Genomic DNA, 13,820 nt, shown 5'->3' with positions numbered 1-13,820 from the left:
TTTGCCTTCCGTCTGATTTGTACAGCGGAAACACCGCAGCTGCCTGCTTTCTGTGTGTTGACCCAGTCTTCCAGAAAGTTTTCAAGCTCGGGTCACCTGCGATGTTTACATCTAAAAGCTTTTGTCGTCTTTTTGCTTTGGATCAGGTCTTCAGGCGGGCGTCTCCACCTTCTCGCCATTGATTACCGTAATGTATGCCAAGATTACGTGCGGCAGCTTGATTTCCTTCTTCAACCGCCAGAGTGATCGCTTTTAACTTAAAAGTCACATCATATGCTTTACTGTGACATCCATCCATTCATCCATCCATCCATTCATTCATTCATTTCATTTATTTACATTTTTATAGTTTTATATTCTATTTTTAATTGATTCTATTTCATTTCTTATTTTACTCTATTTTTATTATCTTTAACAGGTTTAATGGTGTGTAATGGTGGTGGGTCATTTTGTACAGTGCTGTATGTTTTTTTGGGATATGCTAATTTCCCTGATGGACACCCCCTAAAGGGATCAATAAAGTACTCTGATTCTGATTCTGATGATTTTCTTCTAGTATTTTCCATGTTGATGAGGGTAAGTAAAAATTACTGATTCACAATAGTTGTGATAGTGCGCCACGAAAAAAAACATAAATAAGCCGCACCGTAGAATAAGCCGCAGTGTTTAAAGTGTAGGAAAAAAGTAGCGGCTTATAGTCCGGAAATTACGGTAGTAGTTCTTTAATGTCAAAATATATGGGTTAGCTGACAGAAAATGTGATAACTATTTTAGATATGGGATAGTTTAAACACAGTTGTACACATATAGTATGTCGCCTTACCTCCATTGTCTCTCCTAACATGTAGCAAATCCTGAACAAACTCGTCAAAATAAATATTTTACTCCTGCATTCCTGAATCCTCCGGCTCTGTTCACGAATAGAAACAACTGACTGTAGTCGTAACTTATTCTGGTCAAGATTTTTGCAATCTTCATGAAGACTGCTGTAGTTCTGGATGAAAGGATAGAAACAACTGACTGTAGTCGTAACTTAGGGTCTCGTAAATGATCAAAATGTAATTAATGTACACGAAAAGGAATCTATTTAGCATGTCCCAAAGAACATCTTTCAAAAGCGCCTGAAAGACAGAGGGAAAATTTCTTAAACCTAACAGCATGACCAAATGTTCGAAATGCCCCAGGGGAGTGTTGAACACCATCTTCCAATTGTCTCCCTGGCTCCAGACAAGGTAATAGGCATTCCTTAAGTCGAGCTTAATGAAGAACTGGGCTTTGTGAAGAGTACTAAAATCAGCGTCAATTATTCCGAACTGTGATCTTGTTATGGCCCTAGTAATCAATGTATGGCCACAGGGACCTGTCCTTCTGAACAAAGAAAATCCCTGCGTCTATCTAGGAGGAAGAAGGATGGATTGTACAGGTGGATGGAAGGCAGCAGTGCACCAAGAAGCAGGTAGATACCAAAATCAAAGGAGGCAATTGGAAGGCAAGGAGAGGGCTTGCTGCTTGCTCAATGCAAGTTATGATATTCCTCAGGAACTGCTGAAAGAGCCTCTGAGAGGGTGACCACTGAAACGGGATGGGAAAAGAGAGCTGAGTGGAGGCAGTTGAAATGACAGGAGACACTCCAGCGGTTAGCATGTCTTTAGCCCAATTGAACTGAATCACCCACAGCTGTATCTGCTCACGGTGATTTTTAGAAATAATCAGAGTCAAGGGTATGGTTCTGTATGTTATATTAATGAGAGATTTCCTATCAAGGTACAAAATTGTCTCTGGTTCAGGTAATTCTACCAATGGGATGTTGGCCTGCTCTTGGTCAATGAAGCAGCCATCTGCTCTGGCATCCACCAGGAAATGTAAGTGGAGGGAATCATGTTGCCACTGGAGTGTGCCAGGAAAAAAACCCAAAATGCAGACAGAAGACAATATCCCAAAGTGAAAAGGTTTATTTACAAATATTTACAACAGTGCAATTGTGACTTGAACATTCTGTCGTGAATCGTGAGAAACCAACAATGATCCCATTTACACTGATTAGCCGCATGTGTGAAAGCAGCCAGCACAAGCCAGAAGCCAAGTCAACAACTGCTCCTTAGGAAAACACAGAGCACCAACACAGGACACAGGATCATGACACTGTAGTATGTACAACCACAAGTAAGGTACGCTGCTATTACACATTAGACAATGTGAGCGCAATGCTACAGTCTACCACAATGGAATAGCTGAAAATTGATTACTAAAAATATCTCCGATGATGTTCACATGTCAAAGAAAGGGTATTCTTATCCTTCATTATTCATTCGATTGAGATTCTTTTTGAGCATCAGACCACATTCATTTTAGAACAATTCTCCCCCTACAAGAAAATCAAAAATGGGCTCATGCTGGTTCATATTATTTAAATGTGTCTCTGTTTTTTAGTGTTGAGCAGGTGGCAAACGGTCATTTTATTGTCATTTTTAATAACTAGAGTGCAGGAAAGTAATATCAGTGCATCAAACTCAATATAAAGTTCAATAAAGCCTAGTTTAGCTACATATTCATTTGATGTGATAATTATACTATTGTTCAAATGTCATGTGATAAATAGTTTCATAGGAACAGAATTTTTTTGTGTCATATAATGGATTTGCAGACCTTCTTCTTCCAAAAATTAGATTTCAAAAGAGCTTAACAAACATGCATATAGATTTAATATGTGAAGCTCTAGGTTATGAAAAAGGATTATTTAATAACATCTCCTGCCATTATTGATTGGACATCTCAATGACAACCCTATCTTCATAAAAACCACAGATGCTTGCTTTACTAGAACAATTTTTGAAACAGGACAAAACAAGTTTAGTTTTAAGTGTAGTTTTATCCTGTTTGGGTATATCAGAGATACCCACAACAGAGAACACCTAGAATAATATGTAACCATCTGATGGGGGTCAGGCTGAAGCCACTCTAGGCACTAGTGCATCAGTTCGTTTTCTCCCCATCAATATAAATGCAAATCAATCTGCTGTGGCTGTGAGACTTACAAATTATAGCAAAAACACTGTCTGTCTAAATGTCATGAAAGGTCAACAACTCATTCAGTTTGGGTAATCGCAACAGTCCTGAAAAGGGAAAAGGGGTAGAAGATGACTGGCTGGCTGGCTGGATTTAAATAAAACAAATGAAACAAAAATCTTCTAAGAATTCTATTACTATTGTGAATTATGTATTTTCCTCATATTTTAACTAGTCATTTAAACACAACAAAACTGTTTTAGTTTGTGGATTTCAGTTAATAAAATAAAAAGATTTGTATGTAACATGTTGGGGAGATACTGTATATGTCAGTTGTACTGAATATCCCCCTTCTTTTACCCTGGTAGTCTACTTTGAGGAGCTGTAGAAATACGAGCTCTTACAGCTACACACAGCCTCTCTCTGTCTCTCTGTGTGTCTCTCGGGCTCTCCCTCCTCTCTTTGGCTCTCTCTCTTTCTCTCACTGTCCCTCTAGGTGGCTTTCCTCCAACCTCAATCACATACTTTATTCAAATAGCAGACCTTTCTCCACTCCAGGGATAATTACCTTCATTATTCTGATGATGAAGCATCACTAAAACATCCCTTTTATGTTTTATCTTCTTTGTATTTGCAGCAGCTAAAACATCCTTTGTTGCATAATGTATCAAAGTTGTTTTTAATTTTATTGTTCGGCTTCCTCTTCTGAATTACTGCCTGTGTCAAACTGCTATATATACGTCACAGAATTTCCCCCACCTTTTTTTTGGTTTTCAAGATTCAGCATCAGACATTTTCTGTGTTTCCAGGTACAGTTTAGAAATTACCTCTAACATTAGAGAAATGTAAACATTCATTCTGATTGGTGCTTTCTACACTGCCCTCTCACCTCAAGTTTCTGTTGGCCTCGATTGTTTTGTGAACTAATTCAGGACCATCAGCAGCCAGATGAGCAGCCAGGATCAACAAATTATCAAGCAATCTTTAAGATTGCTTTGAAGCCAGAATACTGTATATTGTGTATTTTAACTGTTGCCAGCAATGCACGCTTCTGGTCAGAGATCTCAAATGTTTTTCCAGGGATGTGCTGTAGTAATTTCTCAAAGCCCCAAGTGACCCTCTGCTTTCTGGTGCCTGAGATATTTACTTGGACCCTTGCCTTCTTGGTCTTTACTCTGCCCCCGTGTGTGTAGTTGGAACCTCCATGTGTGTTTCTTAAGGCTGGGCAACCCAGTTAAAGGCCATTTCCCATGCTCAGCACCAGTTTGTTGAGAATCCTAAGTGGTATCAGCTTGGCTCAACCTTGTGAATCTTCGTTAAATTTTGCTCACCCGTCCACAGCTCTGCTGGCGTCATCCGTTCCAGCTCAGCTTTGTTCAAGGATCGTCCTGGGCCAACCCTTTCTTAGTCATCCTTGTTTGGTTCTGAAGACAGCAACACATTTTGTCCAGCCTTCTTTCTTAAGTTATCAAAGAATCTCCCGAGCTAACACCAACATTCTGATGTAGTCACTAAACATATTTCCTCATGGAAAATGGCTCTGACCGTCACGGCCTCTCACTTTTCACTTTGTCTTTTCGTACTATTCTTATTCTTCTTCTGGTGGGAGGAGTGTGAGCGGAAGAGAGAGAGAGAAATTGTGCAAAAGCCTCCTTGCAAGAATTGTTTCATTCAAGGTTTGTTAGTGCGAAAGTGGGTACCCCAGGGGGAGAATTTTGTTGGCGAACCCATTTTTCAGGTGGTAGTTCCAATTAAATTCAGAAATGCAGTTTTGCAGACAGCTCATAATGCAGGGGCTGGACATTTAGGGGTAAGGAAAACATATGATAAAGTGCTCCATTATTTCTACTGGCCCAGACTAAAAAGGGATGTGTCAGCTTACATTAAAACGTGTCATATATGTCAGATCACAGGTAAGCCAAACCAGTCCATCAAGCCATCTCCTTTGTGTCCGGTACAGGCAGACAGTCAGCCTTTTGAACATCTGCTGATTGACTGTGTTGGCCCTCTGCCCAGGTCTAAGGCAGGTAGCATGTATTTGCTAACAGTGATGTGCTTAAGTACACGCTATCCTGCTGCTTACCCTTTGCGCAACATTACCACAAAATCTGTTGTCAAAGCATTGTCCCAATTCATTTCTGTATTCGGCATTCCAAAAGTCATTCAAAGTGATCAAGGGACAAATTTCACTTCACATATGTTTGCTGAAATTTTGAAACAGTTACATGTCAAACATGCTCTGTCTTCTCCATACCAACCTCAAAGCCAGGGAGCTATTGAGCGTTTTCATCAGACCCTGAAGTCCCTGTTACGCTCTTATTGTTCAGAGCTTGACCGAGATTGGGAGGAGGGGTTGCCCTGGTTAATGATGGCTGCAAGAGAGGTTTCTCAAGAAAGTACCGGGTTCAGCCCAAATGATTTGGTGTTTGGACACGCAGTGCGGGGCCCGTTGGCTGTCCTGCATGATGATTGGAAAAAAACTTCTCCACCCACAAATTTGACAGATTACGTAAATGGGTTTAGAAGACGTTTGTATGAAGTGGGAAAATTGGCAAAAGAAAACTTGGAAAGGTCCCAGAGGAAAATGAAAGGGTTATTTGACCGTAGAGTAGAAAAGCGGGTCTTTAGCCCCGGTGACCAGGTGTTGGCACTTCTTCCTCTGGTGGGTTCTCCCTTTCAGGCAAAATTTTCAGGCCCTTATACTGTTTTAAGGCAGATCTCTGATCAGAATTCAACGCCTGATCGTAGGAAGAGGTCACAGCTTTGCCATGTAAACGTGTTGAAACCTTATTACGCCCTGGTACACTGGGGGGAAAGACCAGTGGCAGTGGCAGCCTCAGTGGGAAATTCTGACCCTGTGTCTGTAGTGGTAGGGGGTGAAAAGGAGGATGTGAATGTTCCTGATGATAGTATCATGCAAGGCCATCTTAGGAACTCTGAGTCTCTTAGTACGTTAGATATGTTGTTGGATCATTTGTCTGAGTCTAGGAGGAATCAGCTAATTGAAGTGATACATTCTTTCCCTTCCTTGTTTTCGGACACTCCCTCTCGTACTCACTTAATTGAGCATGACATAGATGTAGGAGATGCTCAACCTATTCGGCAACGTTTTTATCGCGTTTCACCGAAGAAACGTGAACAGCTTGAGTCAGAGGTAAAGTACATTCAATTCAATTTCCCCACGGGGATGAATAAAGTTCATCTTAATCTTAATGTTAGAGCATGACATTGCAGTGCCCTCTAGTTCAAGTTGGGCTTCACTATGTTTGCTGGTGGTTAAACCAGATCATACTTTTAGGCCATGTGCTGATTTTCGCAAAGTGAACAAGATCACTAAACCTGACTCTTTTCCATTACCACGGATGGAGGATTGTGTAGATCAGGTTGGTTCGGCAAAATTTGTACAGTTGCTCAGTCAGGAGGAGCGGAAATGGGTTAAGCCGAGCACAGGAGTGGTGCCATTCTGGACCTTTTCCTTATGGGGGGGGGGGGGGGTGACGGCCCGCCCATGTGTCTTGTTTTGTTTGTGGGTCGTCAGTGAGACTGGTTTCACCTGTGAGCTGGGAGGAGCCAGAGGGCATAAAAGGGGCGGTTCTCCTTAGTCTCTCTCGCTCTGGCTGGGCTGCTGCCACCATACCTCATGGCCATCTCATCATTTTAGTTTGGGTTTGAATCCTTATTTCAGCACTCTTTGGGTTTCTTAATAAACATATCCAGATAATTTGATCTTTCTGTGTGCTGATTCCCTCCTTTTGTTACAACTTTGAGCCAAGTCGTAACAGGCGCCCTACCTAGTTCCATGGCCTCCAAGTGTTCAGTGCTCGAAACCGAGTCCTTCACCACAGGAACCCTAGAAAGAATCTTAGGAAAACCAGGGAATTACTGACTTGTTCTGACCCTGTCCTGCCACCTCTCCCTCAGACGGTTGTCCAGACAGATCAAGAGCAAGATGAGTGACTCAAGGTCCGGGAAGGTATCTCTGGCAGAAAGCTCGTCTCTAAATTGCTCGTTCAACCCTCTCAGAAACGTCCCCCGAGTGCATTTTCATTCCACCCATTCTCTGCTGAATATATACAGAACTAGATAGAATATTCTGTTTACCTACGATGAACCCTAAGCAAAACTAAATAGTCAGGTCTGTGCCTCACAACTCTAAACCGGATGGTCAAAAACTCTAAGCTTGGACACAAACAAGTCGTAAGAAGCCAACGCTGGAGTGCGGTGTTCAATGATTACAGTCATCCATTGTACAGCCCCACCCGGCAAAAGTCACAACAAACACCATCTTTGATTTATCCAAGGCGTAAGTGAGAGGTTGTAAATCAAACACCAATGAAAAGATCTGACGCAGATTGACATGTGTTGCCTGCTTAATAGAACTCCCAATCACCCAGGTAAGCCATAGGCATGGAAACATCCAGCACCAGCCACAAAACGGATCAACATCACCCCCTAGTGGAAAAATGTGACATAACATAATACAACAAGGAAAGCAGAAAATACAGAATCATGACACTGCGCTTAAATTTTCAACCAGGCATAAGGAGGTTCTTGATTTTCTTAAATTGAAAATATATAGGCCGGCCTTGATTGGTAAAGTTGTTTCAGCAGACCTGGAATCCCTTCCTGACCTATGTCAAATTTTATGATAGGCTGAGTATTTATTTTTTTATTATGATAGTTTTTTATTATGATTATGTTTAAACTTTTGGTCGATTTAGATGTCTTTTTTTAAAATTAGCATTGCTATTATTACTGTTAACTTCATTCGATGTTTCTATTTTAAATGTCTACTTCTTTCTCCTAAGAGACTGATCCAGAACCAAGGGTCACAGGGAAAAGGGGACATGGAAAAGCAGGCCAATGAAGCGTGTAGACCCATGCTCGAGACCCATGCATTTTAATCAGTTAATATTTTTAAATAATTATTCCCTTTAGTATCGTCACTCCCGATAGGGTATGGCTACTGATTTGCTCCCGGAACCAGCGTCTTTGATATTAGTGACTATGGCTAGAATGCTACCAGCGAAGTGTGTTGACACAGGAGAAAACCACATCGAGCACTTTTGCAAGCAATAGTGGCTGATGTAGGTTATGCTCTAAATAAAAAAAAACATGTCGGTACCGTAAAGGACTTTATAAATAGAGGAAATAAAGGAGAAACAGAAAACACATCCACAAGAGTTCTATCTACAAGACCCTATGCTGGAGATTCTTACACTCCTGCTGGTGCAGTATGTTCTGCTGAACACACAATAATAAACTAGTTATTATAAATAACTGTAAATAATTTTTATTAACCCACATTTTTTGAAAAATGTATTGATGCAAAACAACAACACCTTCTGTTGCTATTATCTTTTAGTTTTTAAAATTTCTACTTAAATGAGAGAGAGAAAAAGACATAAAAATTATTGCTTACGCTCAGGACTGGATCCATCCAGGTTTGGTCTCTGTCGACAATTTCAATGTATGTGCTTCCCTCTACTGTCTTATCTTAATAATTACAACTAGCCATTATTCATAAACAGGATTTCTTTCCATTTAAAAAAAAATACAATAACATCAACTGAAACAGGAATATGACAGTTTTTCAATCACATAAAGTAATATAACAAGCATAGAAGTCCCACTCGAGTGGCTTTTAAAACCTAACATACAGATCAAAGACTAAAAGCTCAGAGTAGCTCATAGTAACATAAAGTTACAATAAACTGGAGAAATGTTCGGACTGCAAACTGTCAATTTTCTCTGTGAATTTTTAACCTCCCCTGAAGACAAAGGTTGAATAACAGTCACAACACACACCCACACACACATATACACACACACATACACTGACATGACGCAGCGCTGCACTCCCCAAAGCCTCTCCAGAGATAAACAGTGAATAGGAACATAATGAAAAGAGTCAGGCAACAAACATTGGTGACATGTAAGTACATTCTGAAATGTCTTTATTTATGTTTATGTCTTTTTTCTGATTCTGTGAATTTATCTTGGTGCGATAACAATTTACATGTCAGTATCAAGATAGTTTGATACAACTCAGGACTTATCCAAAAGATTGTTCAAAGAATCCAACTGTTTAAACTCGATCGTAAATGTGACTCATATTCGACTCATATTCGGCTTTTATTGACACACTTTGCATGAGGTAATTTCTTACTGACTGGTGCTACAATTGTTTAACAGCAACAGCAAAAGAAAACCAATCTTATTGCTCCATTTGAAAGTCTTTTGAATCTTACGTCTACCCCAACTTCCTGTTCAGTCAAATTGAAACTCTGTGTTTTGCTCCTTTTCTTCTGAGCATTATTCTTTTACCAGGATCCTAACTAGACATTTTTCTGTGATCTTGAAAATTTTCATTGAAAAGTAAACCATAGCAGTTAAATTTTTAACTATTGGTTAGAAATGATGATGTTATAAATTGACTTTGACCATGATCTTAGATATAGCACTGAAATGGAAACAGTCAGCATGATAGTTTCAAGATAGTCACAAGGATGGTATGCTTTTGTTGGTAAATGTACTAGACTAGTACTAGTATGTAGTTCTAAACATGTCAACTACTTGGTGCTCATGTATACTAGTTGAGATTTGTGTGCAAATTTCTCCTCAAATTCTCCCTATCAATTAAGGAGTTGATACGGAAAGTCGCTTAAGTAAATTCAGATTAGAATTATGTCTGGTTTCAAAATTGATCCGAGATGATTTGGGTTAAATTGTGCAAGCATCTAAGAAGAAGCAAAGTAACGGATTTTTTCCCCAGGTCTACTTTTGTGCAGTGCTGCAATACCAGTGATGACACATGCGTCATCACCAGAAACCACATCCATCTTATTAACAACGCTACACAAAGGAAGAGCTACACCAGAGAATAATGTCAGAGCCAACAGCCGAGCTACCACCACTATCTCACAAAATAGGGCTTCATCCAGCAGTATGACCAGCATGCTGGCCAAAGTCTCTTTTGACACCCCCTCCTCTGCTGTACCACCTCCTGCTACCACTCAGAGTATATCATCTACCACAAACACCCCCACCACCACTTTTCAGAACACTAGCAGCAAGTCCAACATCACTGCAATCAAACCCAGTCCCCCCAACAGCACCACAGTTGAGACCACCACTACCAACACCACCAGTCTTAACAATGGCAGCACCACCACCATCAGTCTTAACAATGGCACCACCACCACCACCAGTCTTAACAATGGCAGCACCACCACCATCAGTCTTAACAATGGCACCACCACCACCACCAGTCTTCTCATTGGTACCACCAGCAGTTTCCTAAATTCCACCAACACCACCAGCCCCATGACACCAATCACCTCAACAGCTAGGGGTCCAAAAACCACGCAACTGACGACCATGGGAGAGGGAAGGGAAAAGTCGGAGCCGCTAAGCTCAGGTTATTTCCTTCATTTTCACTTTTTAATCAGGCATTGCTGTCCCAAAAAAATCCAGAATTCAGTCTATGGTTCATGTTTAAAACTGTCTCATATCACATGTTGTCACATGATAAATAAGGCTTCCAAACCTTACTAGTTCTCACTGTACTATGAGTTCTATTAAACTACATTTATGTTTTTTCAGACACGATAAGGCAGACTAGAAGTGCTTTGCTATTAATATGTATTTCAATATGTTCTCTTTAACTTCTCATGATCATATAAACTATTTAGTTGATGTGTTGTAATCTAATCTTATCTGTTTCCCTCCCTGTGTGTGTGACCTTCCCTCACCGCCTGGATTTAAACCCACGTCCTCTTCTTTTCTAATTCAGGTGCTCGGATGTTCTCATCTCTTAATGTTTACGTGTGTGTTTGTCCTGGTGTTAGTGATTTAATCTGCCTCTTCTGACTGATCACTCTTTACAAAATAAAGCCCTTCACAAATCACTGGTATTTTTCTCTTTAGTTTGTATTAATCTCCTTCAAATTGCTCAGTAAATTAAAATGGAAATTATGAAGTGCTGAAGAAATTATGATGGCTGATATATGAAATATTAATGTGGAAACATCTTTTTTAAAAATATCCATCATTCTCTTTCCAGGAAGTATTGCAGCAATTTGTTTCATGTTCATTGTGGTCTTCATCCTGATGTTATCTGGGCTATACACCTACAAGATCAGGTGAGTTTGAGCTCAGATTCTCTCAACATGCAATTACTGAGGTTCAAATGCTGTCCAAAGGTATGAAAGCAATACTAACAAAACATTCCAATCACTGGAATGCCAATCATTAACCCACAAATGAGAAGTCAACTCAGAAGTCAACTCACAATGTGGCTCAGTGGTCAATGTGGTCTCAATGTGCATGCGTGCGCACTTCCTGAAAGCTATGGGCTTTCTTTTGGTCTGACCCTGGACAGTCTTCTGGGAGATTGCCACGTAGACTTGAACTAGGGCATCAGTCAGCTCCTGGACCAGTGCAGCAGTCATGGTCTGACTGGGTTGGGGATATCTTTGGTTACCAAGGATATGTCTTCCCAGACCAGAGTTTGAGCTAACACTCCCAGTCAATGCAACTTTCAGTAGCATTGCTGGAGACAGGCTCCAGATGCAGTACACACAAATGAAATCTTTTAAAGGCAAAACAGTTGGGCAGAGAGTAAATCTGACCAAAAAGTAATCCATAGGGAAATATTGTAACTCTTGGAATCCACAGATTTAGTGAAACCAGGATCTGGGAATTGGGAAACATAACCAGGAGAGGAGCAGGCAGATGGAAGGTCAGTCAGAAAACAATGTAATTACCAGGACAAAGGTGAAACTGGCAGGTCAGGAACAGGCAGTGTCTAACCAGGGAAAAACAGTCTAAAAGAATGCTGGAATTTCAGTCATGGAGCATAAAACAATCTGGCAAGAGGTGTGTGTAAGACAGGGGGTTTAGATACCTGGGAACCACTTATGTTTCCCAATTCCCAGATCCTGGTTTCACTAAATCTGTGGATTCCAAGAGTTACAATATTTCCCTATGGATTACAGGGGTGCAAGACTGAGCTGATAAAGATGGAAGAAGAACTAGGTGTACAAGACTGTGCCAACTGAAATGAAGCCGACTGACAGAAAGTCAGTGGACTCCTGCATGATAGAGACGAGTACAGACCACAATGGGATCAGACGTTATGTGTTCTCTTTACTGTGGAGCCATGTAAAGCCTTTGCTTTTACTTCACTTTTTACAACTTTTCTAATACTTTTCCATGTTCAGATCATAACCTGGAGTTTTGTTTCTTCCTCCTTTCAGACGGGTTACGTATGGGCGTCTTCGGGATGATCACGGCTCTTTTGCTAACTTTACCAACCCCATCTATGACCCTTGAATTTTTTGGAATCCAACCTTGAAAGTGATATGGTAAAATGATCAGCCCGCAGGGATGAACATGTTTATGTTCCTCTGTTAAGTTCAGTACAATCACTAATCAGCAAATTTTGGGGCAACACCAACAGTTGCTTCGGTTGGTTGTGCAAAAACCTCTAACTGGAAAAAACATCTGTCATATTACATTGTTATTACATTTCTATTAATGTGACTATTATCTTTCTAGTAATAAAGCCTCGTACATGTTCTGTGTATATATATTCTTACCAAGGAAAACATTTATCAGCATTTATCTGTTTTCACATCACACACACATGGGTTGACCTTTGAACTCTGGCAATAATTAGATAAAGAGAACCTTTTAGAGAGGAGGCATGAATAAAAAACATATGTTGTCATCAGTCAGATTTAGGTTGACCCTCTAATCCGAATCACACTGGATCACAGAGATTTTGTTGTTGAATAATATTAAAAGAATATTGTCTTTCATATTGCCACACGACTCCAGCAGATCTACCTTTTTCTGATTGTTATTGTCATTGCTGGTATATGTATACTGTTGGTCTGGCTTCCGTGAAGAAATGAGACAGTTGTGATGCTTTGACACAATTTGATGTTTTGATGAGCGAAACTTAAAATTAGATAAAAGTTTTAATAAAATAATGCGATAACACATGAGTTTTTATTCAGTCAAACGTCTATGGTTCTTGAAGGAGTATATCTGTGGTGGTCTGGTCTATTTTCCTTGGTTTTCCTGGTGTTTCCATGCCCTTTGTGTTCTATTTCTCTCTCTGTGTGGAATTTTGGACATTGGCAGCAGACGCCCAATGGAATGACTCAGATCTCAAGGCTTTGTTTTCTAAGGGGCTAAACGAGCGACTAAAGGGTGAATTGGCCACCCAAGATGAATCCGTTGATTTTCACTCCCTCGTTTCCCTTCCAGGTAAGATATACAATCACGTTTGCGAGAGTGCATTCCACCAAGGTATACGATGAGGGCGGAGTCTCGACACAATCGCTAATCGTCCGCCCTAGTTCAGTCAGGTAATTCAGTTCAACCCTCAACTCGGCTTGCTGAGGAGGAGGAGCCAATGCAACTGGGACAAGCTAAACTAAGACCACAGGAGTTACTCTGCAGGATTCGAGCTGGTGAGTGCCCCTACTTTGGGTATTATTGCTACCTGCCCCAGCCACCCCAAAGGGACAGCTTATCAGTGAGCATGTGGGTCCTAACAAGCCAGAAGTTCAGTGATTCATTTTCCCCCTCTGATTCAGGTCTTGGTCAAGGACTCTCTGTGCATACAAAACACAGCTCTTCCCCTGCAATTTATCATCGATTCAGATGCTGAGGACAATTTGATTTAGGACCTTGCAAAACAGCTTGAAAAGGCTTGAAAAGGTGGACAAACTTGTTCTTGCCCTCGCTTTAAATGGCAAGAGCTTCAAATGAGGAACATCACATTTTTCAGAACAAAAGAA

At 40.6% G+C, this 13,820-nt stretch overlaps 1 protein-coding gene across 2 annotated transcripts; it reads left to right on the top strand.

The window, feature by feature from the left end:
• Window positions 1-8,453: 8,453 nt before the first annotated feature.
• Window positions 8,454-13,019, top strand: parm1 (prostate androgen-regulated mucin-like protein 1). 2 transcript variants are annotated; one of them, XR_008947712.1, is made up of 5 exons: window positions 8,454-8,941; window positions 9,782-10,426; window positions 11,072-11,150; window positions 11,686-11,929; window positions 12,006-12,254. XR_008947712.1 is itself a non-coding variant. In XM_057019233.1 (4 exons), exons 1-4 carry the CDS (start codon window positions 8,908-8,910, stop codon window positions 12,340-12,342), a joined length of 834 nt encoding a protein of 277 aa, XP_056875213.1. In that variant the 5' UTR covers window positions 8,477-8,907; the 3' UTR covers window positions 12,343-13,019. The 2 variants fall into 2 exon arrangements, 1 of the variants encoding a protein (XP_056875213.1); XM_057019233.1 differs by lacking the exons at window positions 11,686-11,929; window positions 12,006-12,254 and adding an exon at window positions 12,267-13,019 and having other exon boundaries at window positions 8,477-8,941.
• Window positions 13,020-13,820: the final 801 nt, after the last annotated feature.

Source organism: Takifugu flavidus, chromosome 20 (genome assembly GCF_003711565.1).
Source record: "Takifugu flavidus isolate HTHZ2018 chromosome 20, ASM371156v2, whole genome shotgun sequence".
NCBI lineage: Eukaryota > Metazoa > Chordata > Actinopteri > Tetraodontiformes > Tetraodontidae > Takifugu > Takifugu flavidus.
This window is presented reverse-complemented; position numbering and strand designations above follow the sequence as displayed.